The 24,436-nt window shown below is 40.4% G+C and overlaps 1 protein-coding gene across 1 annotated transcript in view; it reads right to left on the bottom strand.

The window, feature by feature from the left end:
• Positions 1–23,965, bottom strand: part of relt (RELT TNF receptor) — a 27,468-nt gene extending 3,503 nt beyond the window's left edge. The window contains exons 1-10 of the mRNA XM_020639986.3: positions 23,743–23,965; positions 10,192–10,266; positions 9,900–9,992; positions 8,760–8,944; positions 8,363–8,415; positions 7,615–7,869; positions 2,505–2,585; positions 1,977–2,055; positions 281–664; positions 8–136 (exon numbers count right to left, since the gene is read on the bottom strand). Of these exons, the coding sequence (XP_020495642.2) occupies positions 8–136; positions 281–664; positions 1,977–2,055; positions 2,505–2,585; positions 7,615–7,869; positions 8,363–8,415; positions 8,760–8,944; positions 9,900–9,992; positions 10,192–10,233 (1,301 nt within the window). The 5' untranslated portion in view covers positions 10,234–10,266; positions 23,743–23,965. The remainder of the gene's footprint in view (positions 1–7; positions 137–280; positions 665–1,976; positions 2,056–2,504; positions 2,586–7,614; positions 7,870–8,362; positions 8,416–8,759; positions 8,945–9,899; positions 9,993–10,191; positions 10,267–23,742) is intronic.
• Between the last annotated feature and the right edge of the window lie 471 nt (positions 23,966–24,436).

The raw sequence follows: 24,436 nt of genomic DNA, 5'->3' as shown, positions 1-24,436 counted from the left end.
GACGTACCTCCTGATGGCAGAAAATGAAGACGAGCAGAAGGATTTGCTTCCGAACAGCGAGTGTCTCTGCTCCTGAGAGGATCTTTTGGTTTCAGCAGGGACTGGCTTCTGCTCAGGGATCTGAGCGACTTGAAATCTGTGGGTTGAGAAAAAGATGTGATTAATGTAACATGCAGATAACAAAGGACGAGTAGAAAGTGGCAAGAGTTAATTGCCAAACATTAATACATTTGCATTGCAGGTTCCAATGTGGAACTTCTGTTTTGTGTCAGCCTCTCACCTCCCCACATTCACCACAGTCAGCTCTCCCTCCTTCCTCTCCTTCACTTCACTCTTCTCCACTTTCTCCTGCATAGTATTTGGCACAGCAGCTTGTGTGTGGTGGGTATCGGCGAACACCCCATCCAGCAGGGGTCTCTTCTGCTGGTCAGCGGAGGTGTCCAAGGAGGGCAGGATGAAGGTCTGAGGGGGCTTCAGGGGGTCTTTGAGGGAATCCAGAGGAGGTATGAGGACTGCGGGCCACTTTCTCTGGGCGCAGCGGGTGCAGCGGTAGCCGTGTTTGGGGGCCAAGCCGGAGAGGCCGGAGATGGTGTGGAGGTGGGACTGATGGGGGCAGAGTCTGGGGAGGGAGCGGAAGGTAGAGAGGGGAGACAGCATCGGGAACCTGGGATGAGTAGCAGGAGAGGGACGGGGAACTTATTAGATATGTTTTTGAAAACACGATAGTTTTATATCTAATTTACCATTTATTAAACAGTGAGTGGACTCGGTCGCAAAATCAAACATTGTTTTCTCATCTTTATCCAGTGTGAAATAATATGTCAATCTGAACTCATCAACATTGCTCATGATGCTGTGACATATTACTTCACTAGAATGCTGTTTAATGTACGTCTGTGTGGCTAGCACAAAGTTAGAATGAGAGTCCTTTGGGACCTTGAAAAAGCCCCAAAAATGTCAAAACATCTCATTTGTTTGTTATGAACTGACAAAAAAAGAGATGGCTTTTTACATATATAAAGGTTTATATTTTATAACTGTGCACTGTGTGTATTTGCTCAGCACTCTTTTTTGTTTTCCATTGTTCTTTTGTGCAGATAAAGGCAATTCTAAAGAGATGAATGGAGCTGTGTGTGTGTGTGTGTGTGTGTGTGTGTGTTCCCATATTATACTAGTGGTGACCTTTTGTAACCCAAGAACATCCCACCATACACACACAGACACCCACACACAAAAACACACACAGGAACTGAAAGCTTTCCAGATTTTTCTGTGCATGTGTGTGTGTGGCATGCGTGTCAGAATGTTCTTGAATCTAAAGCTTACATGTTACAGCAGCTCATGGAGCAGCAGAAGCCTCTGACTCTTTTACGAATGTAGATTATGCATAAATGTTGGAGTGCACAGGGTCCACTTAAGATCATTCAAACTTTGAGAAAAGTGCTGATAGTTAAGAGCAGAGGAAAAAGTCTAATCGCAGCGGTGCAGACTGTGGCACGCAGCAGCATGTTGCTGGACTTGTTAGATTTGCTTCTGACTGCTTGAGCAATTTCAACGGCCACAGAGTAAACCAAAGTTAGAAAACCACAATTAGCTTGGTCATGTAAATCTTGTGACTTCTAGCTATGTGACAGCCAATAAGCCTAGTAACAGGCTGGGGGTTTCAGGACTCATGAGGCAGGAGACAGTGGTTACAGCTGTGTGAGATCTACACTTCTGACATGCAGGACTGAGTCACTGCCAGGAGTCAGCCAACTGAGGAGCTCGACTGAGGAAATGTGGCCTACTGTACATTTTCCTGTTTTGGAAGATTATAAAAGTTGCAGGTAGGATTAAATAAGTGTAATAATTACATGTTGTCATGATTATGTAGACTAAAAACATTGTTTCATTATAAATACAATTACTTTTATAATAAAAATGACATTATTTGAGCATGTGTAATTGTGTTTGCGTGTGTATAAGTGGTTACATACTTGATTGACGAGCTCTTGCTCTTGGCCAGCTCTTTGCTCTCATACTCCAGCAGCAGTTCTTCCAGTGCAGCAGCATTTTCTATAAGAAACACACAGACAAACTTTCAGATGAGACTTCATCATTAATGTAAACTATTGTATTAGTCAATACTGTAACTCAGAGTAGTTAAACTATCCCTGTCTGCAGGACAGAGGTTTTAGACCCTGAAGTTTTATTTAAATGTTGTCTGCTCATTGGTTGATGATTGGAAACATTTAGCTTTTCTCATCTTTTGAATACTCATCTCTCCAAAGTGACAACTTTATAAGAACATATCCTGTCTCTTCTCACTTTCTGCTGTGTTTGCAGTGGTTCACTGGGGTTTAATTATCCTCCTCTAACAACACATGGATATACCATGGAGGGTACAGTCTTGGTCTGCAGTAGTATAGATGACGTACAATGACGACGCTATGTTCACCTCTAAAGCCACAAGACATGAACTCGCTGTCTGACCGCCAGCTCAGAAGTGACTTCTCTGCACATACCTTTCTTCTCAGTAATAAGGCGAACCAGCACGCTGATGGTGTCTTCGTTAAGGTCATCAGAAATGTAGGGGAAACTGTTACCTAAAGCAAGAAAAAAAGACAAAGATGGGAAACATTACACTCTGTCAACCAACATAAAGAATAAGCACTATTACTGCATTTCAGGTTCCTGATCCTGGACTCTATCTTTGTGTAATTACATCAAATTTAACGACACACATACAGAACTATGTGACATGCACATATCATAACAGGTAAGGAAATCTTAGTATGTTTACTATGATTTTTTTTTTGTAGCTGGAAAAAGTTTTTTCTTCTTTGTAGCACATCATTAAGCACACATATGTCTCAATACCATATGGTCACATGATAACTTTGCCATTTCCATGGCAACTGAGACTTCATTCTGTTGATGAAAACATTTAAGTGCAATTAAAGTTACTTGAAAAAGCTTGTAAGTGATTAATTCATCAAACTATATCATTAAAAGAGCAAATAAATATACTTGCTTTTATAAATGCATATCAGAACCACACCTACATTTAAATATTAACTTTGATATAACTATTTTTGTAGATTTTAAGGTCATTTTATTAAATCTAAAGTATGATTCCACTCTATACGGCCAGCTTCACTCTCAGCTGTCAGAGAGCGAGTGAGCATAGTTCATGCAGTGCATGTCGAGGCTGGTATATGGTGCCCCAGTGCACGATGGGACTGATAAGGATGGATGTGGATGACTGAACAGCAAAGAATAGATATGCCTCCATGGCAACTCACCCAACCATCCCATAATAGAAGAGCACAGTGAAGCAGCTGAGAGGAAAGTAACAAGGGCGCCGGGGGTCCAGAATAGCTCACTCAGCGTTCACGCTCCATTCAGTGCTGTTTAAGCACACAGGGCTTTATGCGTGTGTGTGTGTGTGTGTGTGTGTGTGTGTGTGTGTGTGTGTGTGATATACCAGACCCCCCTCAATACTGTGTGTATATCTCTGTGTTTCAGAGCAAAATATAACTCTATGGATGCATTTGTTTGCTGCTGTGTGTGTGGATTTCTATGTTTCTTTTATAAGCAGAGTCAGGCTGCTCGGCCACGACAATAGCGCCGTCTCCACTGTGGCTGGAGCTACGCGAGGATAACGGCATCCATTTCACAGTGTGACACCCATCTGCTATTAATTCCCTTTACAAAGCCAGACGCATGTGTTTCAATGTCAGTCACATGAAGTCAACTGTCCCTCACTTTGTCTTCAGAGTTTTTCTTGGGCCAATTTGACCTTCCAGCCTCTGATAGCCTTTAATGCAGATACCCAGTGGAGCTAATTCGGCTAAAACTACAACAACTCCATGTTACCTTTAACTTTGCCATTTTTGACACCATAGCAAGATTCCTGCTTCATAAACACAAAACTGCAGAGTTCATTCCAGCTCACGACTCTTCCCTCATTATGGACCCAGCGTTTGTCCTTCTTTCCTCAGTCAAACTTTTCTCTGTCTGTCTAACTTTAAGCCCTGCCAAGCTAAGCGTGGCCTTGCTGCAATTCAACCCCATGGGTGTTCCCCCTGAATGGAGATGATCAGAAAAGTGCTTGAGTAAGAAGTTCGTCTTTGACCTCAGCCAAGTGAGGACTACAGCTGACTCACAGACAGCACACCGCAACAGGGGAAGTTACAATACACTGAGAAGGAAAGAGGGAGGTAATTTTCCCATGCAGCAAATTACACCTCTTGATTTTCTCCCTGCTTGTTCCACCTATCTTCCTTTCATCACCCACTGTCTTTTGTCGTTGGTAACTTTACTAGGCACCTTGCTTGCGCTCCCACGTCTTGTTATATATCTGTCTCCCTCACACTGACTTGCAGCTTATCATTGCACCACTGCAGCATCTGTCCCCTATGTTGTTCAGAAGGAGAGAAAGAGAAAAAGAGAGAGAGAGAGAGAGAGAGAGAGAGAGAGAGGGGAGCAGAGGCTGAGAGTTTTCCTTTAACCTTTTTCATTTTGCTTTTGCTTGTGACGGTTGTTACCCTAATTAGTACCTATAGATTATTCAAAGTTATTATGCAAGTCTAATCTGCATATTCAAATATTAGTTTTTATTAATGTCTGTTTTTTTTGTTTTTTTTGTCCTTGTGCATAGAAAAAAAACAACAGAGAGTAACCATGGGAGTAAGAGAACACATGGGGACAGGAGAAAGAAAGAGGAGACATGAACCATGAGGTAAGGATCCGATTGAATTATTGATGTGGCTGGGAAAGGAGAGATGGATGGTTAGTGTCATGTTCAGGCAGGGAAGGGAGGAGGTTTAAGGGAACTGAGAAAATCAGATGAATGGAGAGTTTAAAGACAGGAGAGAACTGCGAGAGGGGTTAGGCTTGAGGAGTTTCCCTTAGGGTGCAGGGACGTTTTAAGTTTCACAACAACGTGTTCTGATGGAAACGACCGAGGCACCGCTGGAAATAAAAGGCAGACAGAGAAACTATTGCTGTGTGATTTCACGTGTGTGTCCCCAAATGCCTTAAATCGATTCTTCTTTCTGCAGGGCATTTGATGTCTCAGGTATATATCTGCTATAAGAGCAGATGTTGAACTCAAACATCATAAAATCATCACCATGATATGTGCAGTCTTTTAGCAGATCTGCTGTCCCTGGATCACCTCCTCTTAATCCACTAAACTGGCTTTGCAGCAGGTGCTCTAAAGACTTAGTGACACAGTAGGAAAGCTGTAGTGTTTGGCTCATGCTCCAAGAGGTAAAAAAGTTTTAATTGAAAACTGGTTGCTGAAATTTTAATGCACTGGAAGCTTTAAATAAGGAATTAAAACATCAAAATACACTTTCCAGGACGGACATTTATGATCATGATTAAAATGCCCTTTAACCTGACCTTTAACCTTCACCTTTTGCAGCAGAAACCTTTGATGTTAAGGGTTTTTAAGTGACTGAAACAAATAATTATTTGAATTATCTGTGTCTGTAAAAATGTTACTGCCTAATTCATTCTTTTAATACTCGTGTCAGATACAGCAAGTTGTCAAAAGCAGCAGGTGTTTTGTCAGCATAAACAGTTAGTTGACATGCTGACAAAAACAGTCTTTGCGGAGGTGACAGATGTGCCCTGACGTGTCATGAAGCCTGGAAAAAAAAAAGAAAACGTATGGCTTTCTAGCACAGCTCTCCTCTGAGCCTAGTAGCACGGAAAAGCCAGATTAGCCTTGAAATCTGTTCATGCTTACACACTTAATAGCAGTAGCTGCACAGGTTTACACTTTCAAACAGGGCAAGTACAGGGCTCGTTAGGTGACTAGTGTGTTTAAGTCATAAAATTCAGGAAACCCCGACCAGGTCAGGAGCAGCCCCCCCCCCCCCCCCTCACTCTGACAACTCTCCATTACTCTATGTCCAGATTATCCTGTTTGTGCATGTGTGTGTATTTTAGAATATGTGTGTGTAGCATGCTCAACAACAGAGTGTAAAATTGAATTTACCCTAGCAGGATTAATAAAGTTTATGCAATCTTACGATTGTTTTTACATGATGGTCTTTTGAGTAAATGGAGGCTTAGTTTAAAGCAAATATGCATTTTGACATACATTTATTTGCCTAATGCGCACAGAATAATGATAAGATTGATACTTATTTCAGATTTGTCTGTGAAATATTAAGTTTAAACCAGAAATGAATTAGCATAGCATAGCTTAAGGACTGTTAGCTGGGGGAAACAGATAAAGTCAGCCTGGCACTGTTTAACAGTTGTCAACACTACTGATTATTCAACAACTAAAATGCTAACAAGAGACTTTTTAAGGTTATGGTAGTAAGGCAAGTAAGCACTCAACCAAGAGCCAGGCAAGCTGTATCCCCAGTGTAAGCTAAGCTAAGCTACTAGCGGAAGCTCAATGTTGAATGGTAAGATATAAAAAGTGGTATCAGTCATCTTATCTGACTCTTTACAAAGGACAAATACTTCTATGCCTCATTAGCTCCCAAACAAACTAGCTTTCAGCTATGTCAACTAGCAAGAGGCAACCAAGCTGACACACAAGTAAGTATGCAACATTTACTTGAATGAACCCTGAGTTTGTTCAACTGTCAACTCTGAAGACAAAGTGTTAAAAATGTGTTGTAGTTCTATGTGGCAATGAACCAGGAAAGTTCACACTCCTGTCCCACTGTTGAAAAGCTTCTATTAGTTAGGCTACAGTAGATAACATATCAAATGTAACGTGAGGGTTTTACCTGAGACCCAGATAAGTAAAGTGTACGAAAGACAAAGTGGCATAAAGGAACTATGAGTACACTCAGAGGTCTGTGTACTGAAAGCATACAAAGTGTTTGACTCATCATTACGACAAAAACCATGTGCGACAAAAACGTCAGGGGACAGATTCATTGATTCAAAGAGACAGAAAATGATTTTCATTTGGGTCAAAGTACTCGGGTCTATGAAGAGTCCTCCAGGACTATACAACTTAACTGCATCACAGAGCACAAGAGAAGTCATTTGGACTGTGCACACACAGAAAACGGGTGTGGTGACCAAACACTTGATCTTTTCCTCAATCCCTCTCTATCCTTCCCCCGTCTAATTCCTTCAGTTTCAATTGACTGACATTTATAACTCTTTTAGTTAAAAACCAGACTGTCTTCCTCCCTCTTTGTCCTCTCCCTCTGTGTTTTAACAGGGCGGTTTGTCTCTGATGTCAGCAGGGCGAGAGAGTTGATGGGAATGCTTTTTTTCCCCTTTTCAAATCGGAAAACTACAAGAATAACAGCATGTGCTTAGAAAAACACAGAACCCAGACCCCAGAAAGGTCAAAGTTGAAAGAGAGAGAGAGAGAGAAAAAAAAGCCTCTCATGTAGGGCTGCGTGCAGTCACGTCTCAGAGATGCATGCACTGTGGCTGCACACAAAGACACTGCCCTTTATGGCTTGGCTTGGCTTTACCATGTCGACCACACTGTGTGCATACGAGTGTGCGAGTGTGCTATTGCATTTTTAAGGGCTGAAGTGACAACAAATGGAACAAAAAATGCTCGTTCCTGTAATCACCCTCCTTTTTTTTTGTTTTGATTTTCTCTAGTCCAATGTCTCGTTTCAAACCTCTCACCTTCTTTCTGTGGTGTCGGAGTTTCTTCATCACCCCCCTCCTTGTCAGCGCTGCAGCGGTATCCCTTCTTCTTCAGGATGTTGCAGATGAGGATGCCCAACAGGCCCATCACACAGAAGATGGGCACCAAAGCAAACACGGCATACTCTGCTGTCTTCTCTTCAGTGGTGCGAACCGCTGTGCTATTGACGGACCCTCCTGCAGCGCTGGACGGACCCTTACCTACTGTGCGGACCGTTCTGACATGCAAAGGTGCTGAGAGAAAAGGGGAAGGACAAGAAAAAGAAAGCAGGACGAACATGAATACTGGACCATCAGCGAGGAAATCAAAAATATTTTGAAGAAATGCTCAAGATAATTTATTTCAGAGCCGTCACTTTGCATAATGGGCATAGCTCCTGATCAAATGAATGACATAGATTGTGTTCTCTATTCAGACTTGTGCTTTTCAAAGCAAAAAAACAGCATCCTGGCTGAAGCCACAAGCTCCCAATGTAACGGAGAGAAAGAGAATAAAATGTATTTGTCATGGAAAATATCTAAGCAATTACAACTAAAAACAAAAAGTGATACAAGTGACACTGAGCTCTCATCACCTCTTTGTTCCTCGAATTAATCAATTTATTTAGTTTCCAGTTATTTGTACTAATCACAAACATACACACATATAAGTATTTGAAGATGCAAAAAGTATGATAGAGAAGATGTGAAAAGGCTAACAAGTGATGTGCTGCAGCATCATGCTTACTTTTCACACAGGGACTTTGTGTGGAAACTTGCCCTGTGGCGGTGGAATGAAACCTGAAAAAAGAAAAGAGCATAGTTTATGGTTAGATAGGGGGGATAAAGAAGGAGACTATTTTACAATTATAGAAGTTTTAGTTTTATCCTGTGGTATATTTTTTTCCGATGCCTGCCTATTGTGGTGAATGATGCCGTGTGTATGTGCGTTTCTTCTTTTTCCACACCGAGAAAATTAAAGTTCTTAATTGTGATACAAATTAAGGTTTACGAGTTTACATGTTTAGGCAAAGCACTTATTACGTCAAGCCCAGACTTTCCAGTAACTATGGGTGGATTAACTGCCAGTCAGGTAGGACAAACACTGTCAGAGACAAACTGACAGTCACACAGGCTTTTCTCACCCAGGCAGACAGTCTCCACAGAGGGCATCAGAGGTCGCAGTGCCAGGGGTCGCAACCTCACGGCCGAGGATCTCACAGGAGGCGTGTGGGCGGCAAAGTTCAGAGTCGAGCGTTTCGGAAAAGCTTCCATTTGGGCACAATCGGCATTGCACTTCCTCTGCTGGACTTTGAATCTGCTCACAAGCCTGGAAAGAAAGAAGATACTGAAACTTACAAAAGAGGCTAAAAAAAAAGTGAGGGGGGGGGGGACAAACTGAAGAATTCCTTTGGTGCTGTCGAAGTGTTAGTGACACAGTAGTACAGTTCAAAGAACAGGCAGCTCTTAATTGCAGTCCTGTGTCTGTGTTAACTGTAATCAAACAATGATACACTCTTTATACTTACACATAAAAACGTACATAGACAACTAAGGTAAATATAAATGAATGGCAGTTTTGTTGTAACAGTGACAGTTTGTGATCTACAACAACTTCATGAATACAAACTGTAACAGAAAAGAAACATGACACACCTTGACAAAAATTCCCCCTTGGTTCAAATAAAACAGTGTCATAAATATTTCCCATCTCTAAACAATGAATAGCTTGATTTATGTTGACAGTGGTGACTAAACATAAATTATAAGGTTAGAGACGAGCTGAATTCTCAGTTCTGTATCTCGGGCCAGGGGCTTTGGAAGCAGTAAAATGGTGGGAATAAACTTTTTTTCCCATGGTTAATCACTAAAACTTCTAACTTAAGCCTTTATGTTGTTACTGCGAATACATTCACACCGTTTTTTGCTGTTTCCACTAAGTTTTGGGGATTGTGTAGTTATTTGTTTAGATTCCGAGAAGAGCCTTGGACTCAGAATTTGGCTGTGGCTGACTATGTCAGGAGTCAATTGCACATCTTGCAATACTTCTTAAAGCTCTCAATTTTACCTTATAAGGAGTGCCGCTATATCTGAAACAAGTGCATTTTAAAGGTATTAGTAGGAAGGGATACTTGTTTGCAAGATGCAAGTTTAGGTTTTTAAAGGGACAAACATGTAAAAAAAAAAAAAAGGAACATAAAATCACAAAAAAAAGAAACTTAAAGATATAATGTTCTAAAAATAAATCCCAACAAGACATTTATTGTTATGAGTCTTAGTCTCACCTTGGTAGGCTCCTGACCAGCAGGGCATTGCAGACACACACACCCTTCCCCCCACCGACACCGCACTGCTGCAGTCCCACCACAGCTAAACACCTGGAAGACACACGCAGACACATACACACACAATCTCATGAGTCAGGTCGTAGGTTTGCAGAACTGGTTGCACACACACTCAATAAATCATGATATAAAGTCACAAAATGATGTAAAATGCAAAGAGTGTTGCGCTCATTTCAAGTGTTTCTTTTGAATAAATACACATACGCAGGAATAAGCACATGCACATATTTACCGTAAGAAGGACGAGAGCTGAGCAGCAAAGGTGGTTCCTCATCTTCTTCAATGTATTCTTCTATGAACATATGATCTAAAGGAGACAGGAGACACAAACAAGGGCAGGAAAAGGGTCAATCACTCAACATGTTCGGGTCATGTGCACAAACACTTCACAAGACAATTCACACTATTCCCTAAGGTCAACACAACGCCTAAGCTTTTTGCAAACACAACTTGTTGACCACTGACACTGACCTGCCACATTACAACATGACATATGTTTGTATCCCGACCTAATTGATGACATTACAACACTTGAGAAATGAAATGTTTTCACTCCTCGAAACACACACACATAAGCATTTGCAGTAACACAAAGCTACACATGCTTACATGGTGAAAAACACCTGAGTCATTGTGTGACTTATTCAGAGCATGTTTGTTCCTGTGACCGAAAGGTAAGGAGCTGTTGAGAATTGCTGTAAATAGCATTTTACATGAGTCAAGTTCTTTTCTTGCACAGGAGTAAATGAACCGGGGCTTTTCTGAGGCTATTCCTGGGCCTCAGGTACTCACAATAATTCATGCTGCAACATATTCATTTGGAAACACATAGAAATTAGCTCCATGATGCTGAATTCACCCACATTTAGGTTTGTAGGAGACAGTTTTAAGGAGTGTTGTAATCGAAACTGCACAAAAATAAAGAGATGATTCAGGTTTTATTTAAAAGAGCACATTTTTGAGGATGATAAATGTGTTCAACAAACAGCCTAACCAATCAGGGGTCACGTGTTCACATATGTGTGCTACAAGATTGTGTCACAGCAAAATAATGGTGTCATATCTAAAGTTAGTTGGATCAATCTCCGAAAAGTGTGACAAGAATTTTTCTTAAATAGCATTAGAGTGCACACACATACATATATATGTTGTATCACATGCAGACAACATGTGTTGGGCGAAGTATTTATCTGTGTCCTTCACTGGGGCTCTATATAACTCTATAGAATGAGATGAAATCTAACCGGGGGTCACATGTCGATGAGAAATTCTCAGGTCAGTTTATAGCAGCCAACAAGCAGAGGGTTTAGGCTAAATTCATGTGACAGCGAACGGGTCACTGAGTTCTCACCAGTTGTTCTGAATATGGAGCTAAACTTCAGGTTTGTTTGACCCCATTCATTTAACATGTGATAACAAGTGAGACACATATATCAGCCAAATAGAAATGATACAAGAAAATGCATTATCATCAAGACTGACCAGCCAGGATCCTTTAAAAGTATTAGTAGAGTTTTTAAACAATGTGTTGCAGTCAAAATAATTCAAAATTATTATCACTCAAACTTAAACTGTCAAATAAAACGCTGAAGTTTGTTGCACACCGTTTGCTTCTATCTGTGGCCACAATGACAGGGTTTTTGAATAATCAGAGGGACCATGATCTGGCCTATGTGTAACCACACAGCAGGTTATTTCTGGTGGAGATTTTACATTCAAAATTATAGACAAGGCAGTCACACAATCATCACTGTGAGTTCACCTGCATCGCGTCAGTCCTTGTTGATATAATAAAAACAGAGAGCTAAATATACCAAAAATCTGAGGAACGTTTTTTTTTCTTATTTGTCTGTTTCTTCTCCAGCAGAAGAAAATGTTTCTGACAAAAAAGGTTGGCACCAAATATGCTTGTCAAACAGTCCCACTTAAGTAAACGCAAGAGGCATTTGGAAGATGTGTGACAAAAAAGGAGAGAAGAGAAAGAACAGATGTTCACAGAAAAATGAGTTTGTCATAAGTCGACAAAAGTAGAAAGTGGAGATGAAGAAAATAAAATACGGAAATCTATGAGGAAAGGGGAGAAACACAGCAGCATACCTACCTCAGACTTGCAGTTGACTGACCCAGTTGCCGTGGCAACTCAGTGAAGATGCTGTGTGAGCTGCTACAAATGCTGAGTCAAGACCAAACTCAAATATGCTCGTACTTTTCAGCAGCCGTTTAAAACAGTACACACAAAAATTGATAGAAGTCGCGTCTGGAGCTAATCAGAGAAATAAAGAAACGACTACTGGATTTAAAAAATACAAAATAAAAATAATAAATCTGTAATTGAGCAAAGATCTGACTATGAGACAGATTTAACACCAAACTGCAACTTGATGTGATGAGTGACACAAACAGTGAAGTCTGTGTAGCTGAATGAAGAAGTTAGTGTACCTGACTGAGTCTTATACTGTCACTGTGACCACAGACACACCCCGGACACGTCCTTAGAACATGCCCCTTCTATCACAGTTTGTGAGTGTGTGTGTGTGTGTGTGTGTGTGTGTGTGTGTGTGTGTGTGTGTGTGTGTGTGTGTGTGTGTGTATACACCTCTTCACCTTTGACCACACAGCAAAATATGGTGTCTAAAACATTAATTATCAAGCAATTCAACATCTCTTAACTCAAACCCAGTCACTCCCTTCCTATGTGTGATCCACACACGTACTCACACAAAAAGACACACACACACACACACACACACACACACACACACACACGTGCCTATACATTGATCCAAGGTTACAGTAAGTGTACTCTAAGTCTGTGGGGATGAATATGCTTAATCACTTTGTTGTCCATCACCTATGTTATTGATATGTATGTATACAGGTGACACACATGCACGCACGCACGCACGCACGCACGCACGCACACACACACACACACACACACACGTCTGTTGTGCCATAATATCCAGCCAACACCAAGCTGTGACTTATACAAACAAAAACAAAAAAATATGACAGGCTGCCGAAGCATAATTTCAGGGATGAAGTAAAAAGATAAAGTGTTTACAAAAAAAACACTCATTAGAAAAAACAACACAGGGCTGAAGGGCAAGGGGTCGATAGAGATGAAGAAGGAGAGAAGCAGGGAGGGAAGGAAAGAGGAGAAAGCCACAGGGAGTGAAACTGCTCAAACTTCAGCCTGATACCATGATATATTTAGAAGCGTTTGTTAAAATGCCATTCAAACCAAAGCAAGAGGCTAATTTCAAGTTACACATGCCTAGTTACTTATACACTTATATACACACACTTTCAAGCACACATAGCTGGAAAGAAGGGGAAAATATGATCAATAAAACGACAATGATAGAGAGAGCGAAACAAAAATGGGACCATGAATTAAATAAGTCTTTTTTGGAAAGTGTCAAGTAACGAATTGGACCCGGTTAGAGGGGTTGAGGAATGTTGGTTTTCCTCGGACAACCTCACTTGAACTCCAGCAGTGCAGTCACTGAAACGTCTGCAAACTGCAGTAAACTGATTTATTGTGTGATAATCAGACTGTTGCTCATTTAACCTGGTGGAAAATGTTTTTGCATGAAGCTAAAATGTGCTCAAAATTCAAAATGCATGTAAAAGCTTGTCCTGGAAGGATGTTAAAAATGTGCAGACTCCCTGAGCCATCCATTCAGAAGTCCACCATTCACAGCCTGGCTAGCCAGGCCCACACTGTTTGCGTGTGATGCGTTTCAATCCATTTTGTCTGAGGCTTTCTCCACAAACCCACCACAAAAGTAACTCCACACGTGGAAGTTCCACTGGCTTTACAGGCACACGAGCGCTCCTGTCTCCATGCATGGCCTCATTGTCCCTCAAACATTTAGTCCGCCCAGGACCAAGTGCTACTTAGACCCACAGCAGAGCAGCAATCCTTTTCATCTTTTAGTTTTGGGACATTATGTGAGAAGCACTTTCCTTTTTCTTGTGCCAGCAGTGTGTGTCTAAATATGAAGGTACATCCAGCAGACTGTCAGCTATAGCTTTGCACAGCGAGTGGAAAACAGAAACAATTTGGAACAAACTTTGTTCTCTCAAACATGAGAAAATCTTCGAATCGGCATACGATGTGATTTAATAAACTTAAGAGATGATAGTAGTAGTATAACTGTTTCCCTCCAGTCATTATGCTAAACTTGCCTTACAGGCTTTAGGCTGTTGCCCCATATTTAACAGACATAATAAAAGATCAAAGATTTTTTGTTCAATTCCGACAAGCAAGTTAAAAACAACCTTTTTTTTAAGTCATGACATTCAGCCCCTTTCTAACCTCTAGGAAAATGACTTAGTTTCCTGATGAAGTTCTCTGAATAAGCACCAAACATCTAGTTTTTTATAATGATGGCATGTTTTTTTTCCAGTGAAACCAGCCAACAAAACATACAGCATAACCTGCTGCATAAATGGGCACCCTATATCATCTGGCATAGATATACAAAACAATGAAGAAAGCATTTTAGTATAGACTTAATCTCTGTTAATGGTTAATTAACTTGCTTGTATCTGTTTAAGTTCACATCGTTAAACTGTCATACTTCTGCTCCACGTGTGCTTCTTATACGTGCTAGACTTGTACCCTCAGTTCTTGAGTCGATCCTGTTTTTTGCATTTTATTGTCTGAATATTTACTTCTCTATGACCCTGCTGGTCTCACGCATGTGTCCCCTATGTGCCATGGTTTGGGAGGCTGCAGTGAGTGTAGGTATGTGTGTGTGTGTAATAAGAATGGAGAGTGAAAAGAAAAAGAAGGGCGTCAGGCAAATAAAGGGGGCAAGGGAAGAGGAGGATTTAACAGGATATTAACACTTCTCAGAATATCCCAGCATACAAAGCTAATAGGTCAAAAGAGACCAACACCCATGATGCCTTAGTCATTTTTATGTGAAACAAAAACAAAACAGGATTTAAATTAAACCCTCAAGAGGACAGGGAGAAGAGCATGAGGACTTATCTCAAAGTGTGAAACAGTAATTGCTCAAACATTGGAGATGTTATTTGAAACATAGTGACAGCATCAGATGACCAGTCATATGTCCTTTTTGGTCAGAGGCCCTAAAAATAGCAATAATTAAGAAGTTATGGCAAGTCATGACAAAAACAGGGACATTATTCTGTTTGGTTGTGGTTTGGGGCGAAGACCGAAATCGCAGTTAATGTGTTTGAGAAGCTTTTTCTGGCTCCTTGATGTCATGCAGCAGCTGAACTGAGAAATCCTGCTGGATCTGTGAAGGAAGGAAGGAACCACAAAAGAGGAAACACAAGAATGAGTGGAACTCCTCGCCTTTGAGTTAGAGGTGACTGGGTATGCAGGAGATGCTGGTCATGCTGCCATGTTATTGGATCCTAAACAATGAGTTGTGTGTGCGTCACGTGGGTTCTCATCAGACATGAGACTGTTTGATTTTCAATGCAGCAATATATTTGAGCACAAAAATACACTGTCATGCTAACATACCTTCCATTTTTAAGCTGAAAGACTGGAGCTACAAATTATAGCCTGTAATAGTGACAATGATTCAACTTCTGAGTCAACAGCTTCATAGATCATTTGTAAGGTGAAACAGGATTCTTACTATACTCATCTAAATAGAAAATAGTGTCTTGTTATGAGACTAGACAATGCCAGTAAAATCGAGAAAAGGGAAAATAAGATGCTATAAATACATGCTGGCTCATAGCAAAACATTGGCATTACTTTTGAGTTTTAAAGGAATTTATCATTATAGCAGTTTTCACATATACACTCGTATATCTAGATAATTTCAGGAGGACTGCTCTGGATATTCTCCTGACCGGGCTGTTCACATATACTCCTCAAAGTAGCAGTAGATCGTAGCAGTCGCATGCATACACTATATGCACCGTGCAGCAGTCACAGGATATAAATGTCACTCCCTCTCCCATTGGCTCGAGGTGAATTCTCCGGATAATATCCTGCTGCGTTCTCACATCAGCCCACTCAGATTTGCTGCAGAAAAAATACTATGGGGCTGGCAGGAGAAACTCCAGGTGAAGTTTTCTGAAAGTGTGACAGCCCTATATGTTGATTAAATATAAATAGTACAGTTTTGTTTTGCACCTTTTCGGTTGTGGTAAATTCATAATCATTTCATCCAACGAGTTCCTCAAGAGTTAATTTTAGGCCCATTACTGATAGAATTAAACACAGTGTACAGTATGACTGTTATGCTGACGACACCCACTTATATATCGACAATGTAACCCAGCTTTCTGATATCAATTGCTGGATCACTTTCAACTTCATGGTTTGCCCCACACAACTCGTTGCATAAAGACAATCTTTCATCTTGGACCCTTGATCACAAAAAATGTAAGCCAACTGCAAGAAGTCAAAAATGAGGAGGGGTATTTTATTCTGGCCTTTGTTTCAACGACCAGTACTCCATAGATCTGACATTCTTCATCGTTAAATAGATTTTTGTTAGCTTTAGCCTTAGTTCAAGTTGTGCTAATTTTAAAACATACTGGTGTTTATGACACTTAATTCTTCTGTGATTCACAAATGGCTGATGAAACATGCCAGAGGTTATTCTAAAGTCATGGATTTCCCTCTTTATCGTAAGGTAAAACGGCCTTACAAAAGAAGAAAACCACAAAGTTCTCATGATGATAATAGCTACCTATTACGCCCACTATGTCACATTGCTGTTCAGCCTTGGGGAAGACCTGGCTGCGTTGCACTTGCAATTATCTTACGGCCCATGGAGTGAAATACAATAGAAAAGGCCTAGGACAGCAGAAGAAGGTTTAAGGTAATTACACTCCATTGTGCTATAGACATTTCATGGACTGAGAAATAATGTGCACGTGTATGACAACTACGTGATCGGGACAACCATACCCTCTGTTTGACTAAATAGAAGTGCCCATTATCCACTAGTGAAAGGTTCTTTTACACTAACACTTTCTACGTTAGTACTCAGGTAATGTCTCATTATAAGAAGTGAGTCTGAGCAAAGTCTCGCCTCTTCACAAATGTCTGAGGAAGCGTTCCTCTCGCTGTTTCTTGGTGCCCCTTCTTTCTTCTCTACGTCCTTGAGTTGACTTGAAGCCTGGCGTCATGTTTTCCAGTGGAACTGGACACCCAAAGAAACCTAACAGGCCTCTCTTGTGTCTCTGATGCACACCGGCCGTCAGATATCACTAAGCCCGAATGACAGTGGTTATATTTGACAGGGAGAGATGGTGACTGGAAGAATGGGGATAATATAATAATGTGTTCAACTTTTTACTCTTGGTTATATTGCCAGAGTAATACCAATGTAGAAACCAAAGATCCCACACAGCAGATTGAATACAGCCATTATTAACTTATGAACACAAAGGCAGTTAAATCTAGTTTAACAACAGAAAAGTCTAAGTGCCCTTTATTCATTACAAACAGACGCCCTTTTTTAAGTTAAACCCACAAATTATTTTCGCATAATCCCGCCAAAAACGGCTTTAAACCACACAACCATCAATGATTAATGACCAACATGGTACCCGGTTTTGCCAAGATTTATTAAGTTACCAATTTAAAAAAAAATTGGTTTTTCTTAAGCCTAAATCAGACTTTATTTTCTGCTTCAGCACAAAAACTTAAGTGCCAAAAAGCCATTTGATTTTAACCCAACAGAAGCCAACCACAAACCAACTGTCGACCAAAATATCCTACAAAAGTCCAAAGTCTTAACTGTTTTCAGGGTTTAAGGCAACAACAGCAGAATATGAGGCAACCTGAGTTGTGAAACTGTGTTTGAGAGTAGGTGTTTTTGAGAGTGTGGTATTTTCCCTTCACCAGCATCATTAACTGTGGATGTAAATCAACACGTCATGTTCCTGCAACATGTTCAATTATAATTCACAACCAACACACACTAACTTCCTCAACATAAAGTCAGTGCACATGTATACTATAATCATACAAGTCTTGTTTTCATTCACACAAACATGTGTATGAAGTGTAAAAACAACACTTCTAACATGTCATCTCCATTTGTCGAACAAATACAGAGAATTAGGTTAATTGCTGTTTTAGTCGGTGGAATAATCTTCTCTACTGAAGCCTACCACTTGAGAAGGTGTGATCAGCCAGAGAAAACATGGTTTTCATCACTGATATTAGATTCTATGTGTTCAAACTAATGCGTTTCATTTTTCATGCTGTGGTTAGAATGGAAAACAGTTGTTTCATGTGAGGCAGAATTACACATTTCGGAGGTTCATGTGTCATGTAAAAAACAACACATTTACTATCCTATTATTTTGTATTAGACAACAGATTATGCTAGCATTTAATTAGCTATTATTATTGCAGTTGGTAGTGATATCTTATTATGTGTGTTTAGGGATGTAAATATTAATCTTGAGGCAGTTAAAAATCGATTCAAAGGTGCCAAGGTTCACATCGGCAGTCTGAAAAAACGAATCGCAGTAATATCGTGAGCGTCAGGCGGTTGGTTGTAGCAAGCAGGCGATATCATGGCAGCTGCGGAGGCAAAACCTTTTTTCTTCAGTCTCATTATGTAAAATAAATTGTGAGAAATTGTATCGTGAAACCCAGTGTCGTATCGTGAGTTGTGTGAATCGTTACACCTTTAGAAGGCCCTACATCTTTGTAGGCTATTTGCTCCATTCTTAGCTGATCTAGAAGTTTAATGTCTTCTGGCCCTTGCTTCCTGTTGAACAGGCAGACGTGAGATTGGTTTCACTTACTCATTAAGCTCAAGTTACATACTAATAAAAAATTCCAAACTGCTCCTTAAATGGAACGCCTGGTTCAGAGAGTCCAAAGCGAGACATTACTCATTTGGAAGAGGTGGAGGTCAGGGTGAGTGAACGCTGGGAACAAGCAGACCTCCGGGAATGTTAAAAACTCCATATGTGCACAAAGTCTAGGCCTAATGTAAAAAATCTTACATATGTGAGAGCAGCAAAAGATAGCAAGAAACCTTGATTTTGCAAGCCTACAGTTTGCTGCCAACACGCAAACCAAACCACAGACACGCACACTCACATCCACATATACTTACACATCTAAATATGCTGTGTTTGAGTGGTATTAAATAACTCTATAAAAGTGCTGCAACAGACAAGAGCTTCAATTTCCAGCTTTGTTGGCTACATCGTCATTACTCAGCGGTTGTTTTGTAACTGGGCATGTCTGTAGCACTCCTCACATGAGTGACCGTGTGGATCCTCTCCAAAACATGACATACACACACACACACACACACACACACACACACACACACACACACACACACACACACACACACACACACACTTTACATATCAAACAAGAAATCACAAAGACATCAACCCATACATGGTGCTGTGTGATTTGTTCTGGCAACTTAAAGCAAGCGATTGGTTACTGGCAAGTGCAGCTAGCAGATTGTGGGTTTCTTTGCAGATATGCTTTCCTCCCTCACAGCTGGCATGTGGTGGGAGCAAAAGTCTGCATTTTTGCTTTCCTCTTTTCTTTAAGCTTATATTTAAGACTGTGTCATTAAACAGAGGAGAGCGACAGGGCAGATGGAGGAGACAGAAGGGGGAAAGGTCGTGAACTCAGTCAAGCAGGGCAAGATTACCTTTGCTAGGATCATTCTGGACCGAACCAAATGCTTTGAAATGTGTCTGAGAAACCAAAAAGACACCTCTCAGCACAGATACAGTCAGGTGCAGAAGTATAGCTCTTAAAAAATAAATGATAAATCAAGTAGTTGATCAATAGAGGAAAATAACTTGTCCTAGTAGATACATCAGGAATCGCAGCATTTCTATTTCAACAGTAAATTGACTATAATACTAAATTTAATTTTTGGAAAGAAACAAGTCACTGTCGGCTTAGACTATTGTGAATGGTGTTTGAACTCTTTCTTACTTTTATTGGAATGAATCAATTGGCAAATTAATCAGCAGTGAACATAATTGCTAGCTGAAGTCCTGTAAACTTGAGTAAAGTATCTCAAACTGCTGCATAAAGTACTTCACTAAATGTACTTGGTTACTATTCTGTCTTCTAATTCTGTTTTTTAACTGAAATTTAGTCCCAGTCTTTGAGTACCTCGCCACAGAAATACGTAGCTGTATTTTCCAAGGTGCCTTTTTTCTGGCAAAACATAATTCACCAGAAAACAATAGAAGTGTATCCATTTGACACCATGACATCCTTTGACCTTTGGTAACTTCATCTCCAAAAGAGCTCAAACTTCCAGGATGTGACTCTCTTGCATGCACGTCCTGACTCTAAACAGCATGAACAGACGGAAACTCCCCCGTAGCATGACTTGCACTATTCTCAACCAGATTTAAGCAATTACATACTGGCTGTGTCCTAAACAGCATACTGTTTATTCTAAATATGAGGTCACGTTGAGTATGTATGTTTCACATTTTTTAGTATGCAACTTCGTGTGTATGCTTGGAATAGCCGGATGTATACTGCATTGGATAGATTATTTAAGTATGATACAGTAGCACACTGGTCATACTAAAACTCCAATGGTGGAGCTGCCAGCCAGCCAACGAGCGGCATGCAAACAACAGTAACTAAACTGTAATATGTTGTCAAAAAATACTGCGTAGCTGTGTAATGAACGTATGCATTTTTATTGAATTCTATTTACGGACCGACAGTGCGCTAGCTTGGTGCTAGCTTATCCAACATAGCTCAGATCAAAAACACATTTATGATGAAGTCCCATAACTTGTCATTCAGCATGTTGCTAACAGCATATTAACGGTCGGGTTAGTATCCAGTACAGCATATACTGTTTGAGTATGTAGTATGCAGTGCGTTAGTATGTGGTTTGAGACATCACCACTAAAAGAGGCACTGAACCCCTCAGCTGAAATCTTCTCCTCATACGGAGAAAGCATGGAGTTAATGTTCCATATTGTTGTTAAGATAGTTTTTTGGTGTGTACGTGTAAGCTGTTAAATGTATGTGAGTGTCAGTAGGAGAGCATGTTTGTGCAATTATCTTCCACATTTTAGTCCAGTCAGGTCTCCCTTTCATTATCTGATGCTCCCAAAGTGTGCCAAGCACTGGGTATGCTTGGACCAGGGTATGTGGTCGCTGCAGCGGGAATTTCTTTGGCACATGCACTGAGCAGGCAGGCCTGCCAGCACGGGGATGGAAGGCCGTCTGGAGCTCTTCCCAACCACTCTGGTTGAACGGATGGACGGACAGATGATAGGAGTGCTGGCCTAATTAAAGCCTGGCTTTGTCTTTAACTTCCACATATGCTCAAATAGAGATTTGTCAGCCTGATAAATTAAAATGATAATCTCTAAATGTACGTTTGTTATCAGCTCGAGGGCTGCGTCATACACACCTGGATCTTCCTGTCATTAGGAAGAATATTATATATTATATATATATATATATATATATATATATATTCTCTTTAAATATATTACTCTTTTCAATATCTCTTCCTCTCCGTCAATAGATACACACAGTGCACAGTAAATGTTGGGTGGGGAAGAGTTTAAATGAGGGATAAATTTGGCGCAGGATAAATCCACGGCTCCAGACACAAGCTCCTAATTAAGGTATTTGAGAGTACGTGTGTATGTCGTATAATTACAGACATCAACCTGAGTGCTGTGAACATGACTATGACAAAATGTGACTTTCTGCCAAAATAGTTAGATCACAATAGAACTTTAAAAGACAATCCATCAGTGTGTGCGGACACAGTGACAATCAAAACATACAAAACCCGTACATATTGTTCTATGAATATTTTATCGTAAACTTTCTATATTTTATCCATGAAAGGAGAGAAAGGTGTACTCTATATCACACAGACATTTTTAAAGGGTATTTTTTAACAGGCTAAACCTGTTTGGAATCCTGTTGGGCTGAAGTTACACACACACACACACACACACACACACACACACATAAAAATAACTCAAAATTGTAGCCTCAGTTGAATTCATTATTAGTTTTAAAGTGGGTTATTTTCATAAATCATGAATTAAGCAAATTGACCTTTGTAGTTGTTGTCAGGTCAGTATACTTTTGTGGCTATAGTGATACTGCTGTACTGTTTTAGCCAAGAAAAACAAATGATAATCTGCAATAAAAAAAACTTTGATGTCTGGTACTGGTCCAGCAGATGACAATTTTTTTTAATCTAGAAGGGCTCACATGAAGTTTTTAAATGAGTCTATGAACTTGGAAAGAGTTTCTGATCCAACCCTGTCATCTCTGCTCCTCCCGAACTCACTTTTGTAATTTCACTTGATAAAATGTTTTTTGGTGAACCACACCTGTTTCCCTGGAATAGAGAGATACTCACATTTCCCCACCCTTACAAATTACACATCCGGACACGCACTCATGCTCCTGTTCCCGCAAGAAGGCGTGAACACCAAAACCTAACAGGAAACAGGACGATTATCTTCTCGTAAATCTAAAATCTAAAATGATTTTGAACGCTACATCGACTCCTTTGTTCACCTGTTTTATGCTAGGATGGAACTAATGAATAAACTTTTCTAATCCAGGTAAATCCTAAAAACGCCAACACTGTGATAATATTAGGGACTAGCCAGTAAAGATGTCACATGGCCCTCTTCTGGAAGTGTGTGCACATGTATGCGTGTATAGTTGTCTATGTCTGAGACAAAGCCTCTTTTTGATAAAAGCATGCAGGAATTTGGCCTCAAACAATAGAAGCCCCTGGCCAAAAATGACAGTCTCAACTTGGTTCTTGTGCGAGTGTGTTTGTAGGATGCCTGCCCTCACCGAACACAATGTGGAGGGCTTCTTACACAGGGTATCTTGCCAAATCCACCAAAGTGATGTAATACTCAATGGTGGCATGGTACAACTTCCAATGAGCTATTACACTTATTTCATGTTAATTTTTATATCCCATAGTTGCTTCTTTTTGTTAATTTCAATTCTAAATGCTTTGGAAGCAGAAATAATTTTTACTATCCAAACTGTAATTTTGCTTAAACTGAAATGAGCTGGGCGTCATGTGTATTACATTGATAGTGTACTACAATCTGGGGGAAAAAAAGCAAAACCCGCACTTTTTTTTTAAAGAGAGGAGGATCATACTACTAGTGAGGTCATCACGTATACACATGGCTGTGCGTCAGGCACGCTTTCATTCAGACATTGGGCAGAAGAAACTGGTTCCCAGATGTATTGTAAAGTAATGAAATCAACCTCAATATCAGGTTTTCAGAGACCCATAGAATAAATAAAACGTAGCCTACTTCGACAATATCATACTAATAGGCCTAGGCTACTTTAATACCAAAAGCAGAGGAGAGAAAAAAACCTTACTAACTGTTATCGTTCATTTAACTCACTACAAGAAGATCACAGCAAAGCATCAAGTCCAAAATAGATAATGGTAAATAATAAAGAGTAAACTCAGTCAACTTGTTCACTGAAAATCCCTCCTGTTTGAGACAGAAACTTAGAAGAAACACACTCCAAACATCCCTTTCCCCGAAATTGTATAGGTGCTTTCTGTATGAGCCATATGATTCCCCCAAGGGCAGACAAAAGTTGATTTCGGCTACATATGAAGATGTCATTTTCCCGCTGTACGTAAAAGTGGTCACGACGGTCGGACAGGCTTTGCGGCGAGAGAAGCCTTGCACGAGCCGGCAGACTGACGAGACTAAACTACCGGCTTCAGCAGCCACTCACATTGTTACTACGAGGTGAAAAAGTAGCAAGGCTTACCTGTTTGGTGAATAAATGGGGTTGAAATCAGTGTCTAGAGAAGAGCATCATTGGTGTAGGACATAGTTGGTAGGTGTGATGAAAGTTCGTCGAGAAACCACAAAGCCGGTAGAAGTGAGGTCCCCCTTTTCTCTCTGGCTCATCTCAGTGTGTGAAAAAAAAAAAAGGACACATAAACACTGAGCTGGCTCAGTGAGTTCACTCTGCGTCATCGCTGCAAGCTGAAACTCTTGTCAGCGTAGGCGCGCGCGAGTGTGCGCCCGTGCGCGTGTTGGTGCGTAAACCCCCTCTGATGGCCGGTGACTCGGTTTCTCGGCAGTGACTGCAGATCGCAGCCTACCTGCTGAAGATGAATAAAGGTGTCTCTCTCAGAGCCAAGTGATGTTTAACTTAATGAATAATAGTGATTTAAGGTTATTATTTTTTACCTCCTGCAATTGCGCTTTATAACGACTCCCCTTTCAGTAAGGACAGAAGACATTTAAACTTTTAAACTTTAGCCTGAGTTGCATATATCATATATCAAACTGTATTGTGGGCTCATGTTTTTTTTTGTATGGGTGGGGTATGTGTGTATATATGTGTTGTGTTGTGTGTTTGTATGTATGCTGGCTGCTGGAACACCTACATTTCCCTGCTGGGATGAATAAAGTATATCTTATCTTACCTTATCTTAAAAAAAGACAGTTGTGTT

Source organism: Labrus bergylta, chromosome 11 (genome assembly GCF_963930695.1).
Source record: "Labrus bergylta chromosome 11, fLabBer1.1, whole genome shotgun sequence".
Taxonomy (NCBI): Eukaryota; Metazoa; Chordata; class Actinopteri; order Labriformes; family Labridae; genus Labrus; species Labrus bergylta.
This window is presented reverse-complemented; position numbering and strand designations above follow the sequence as displayed.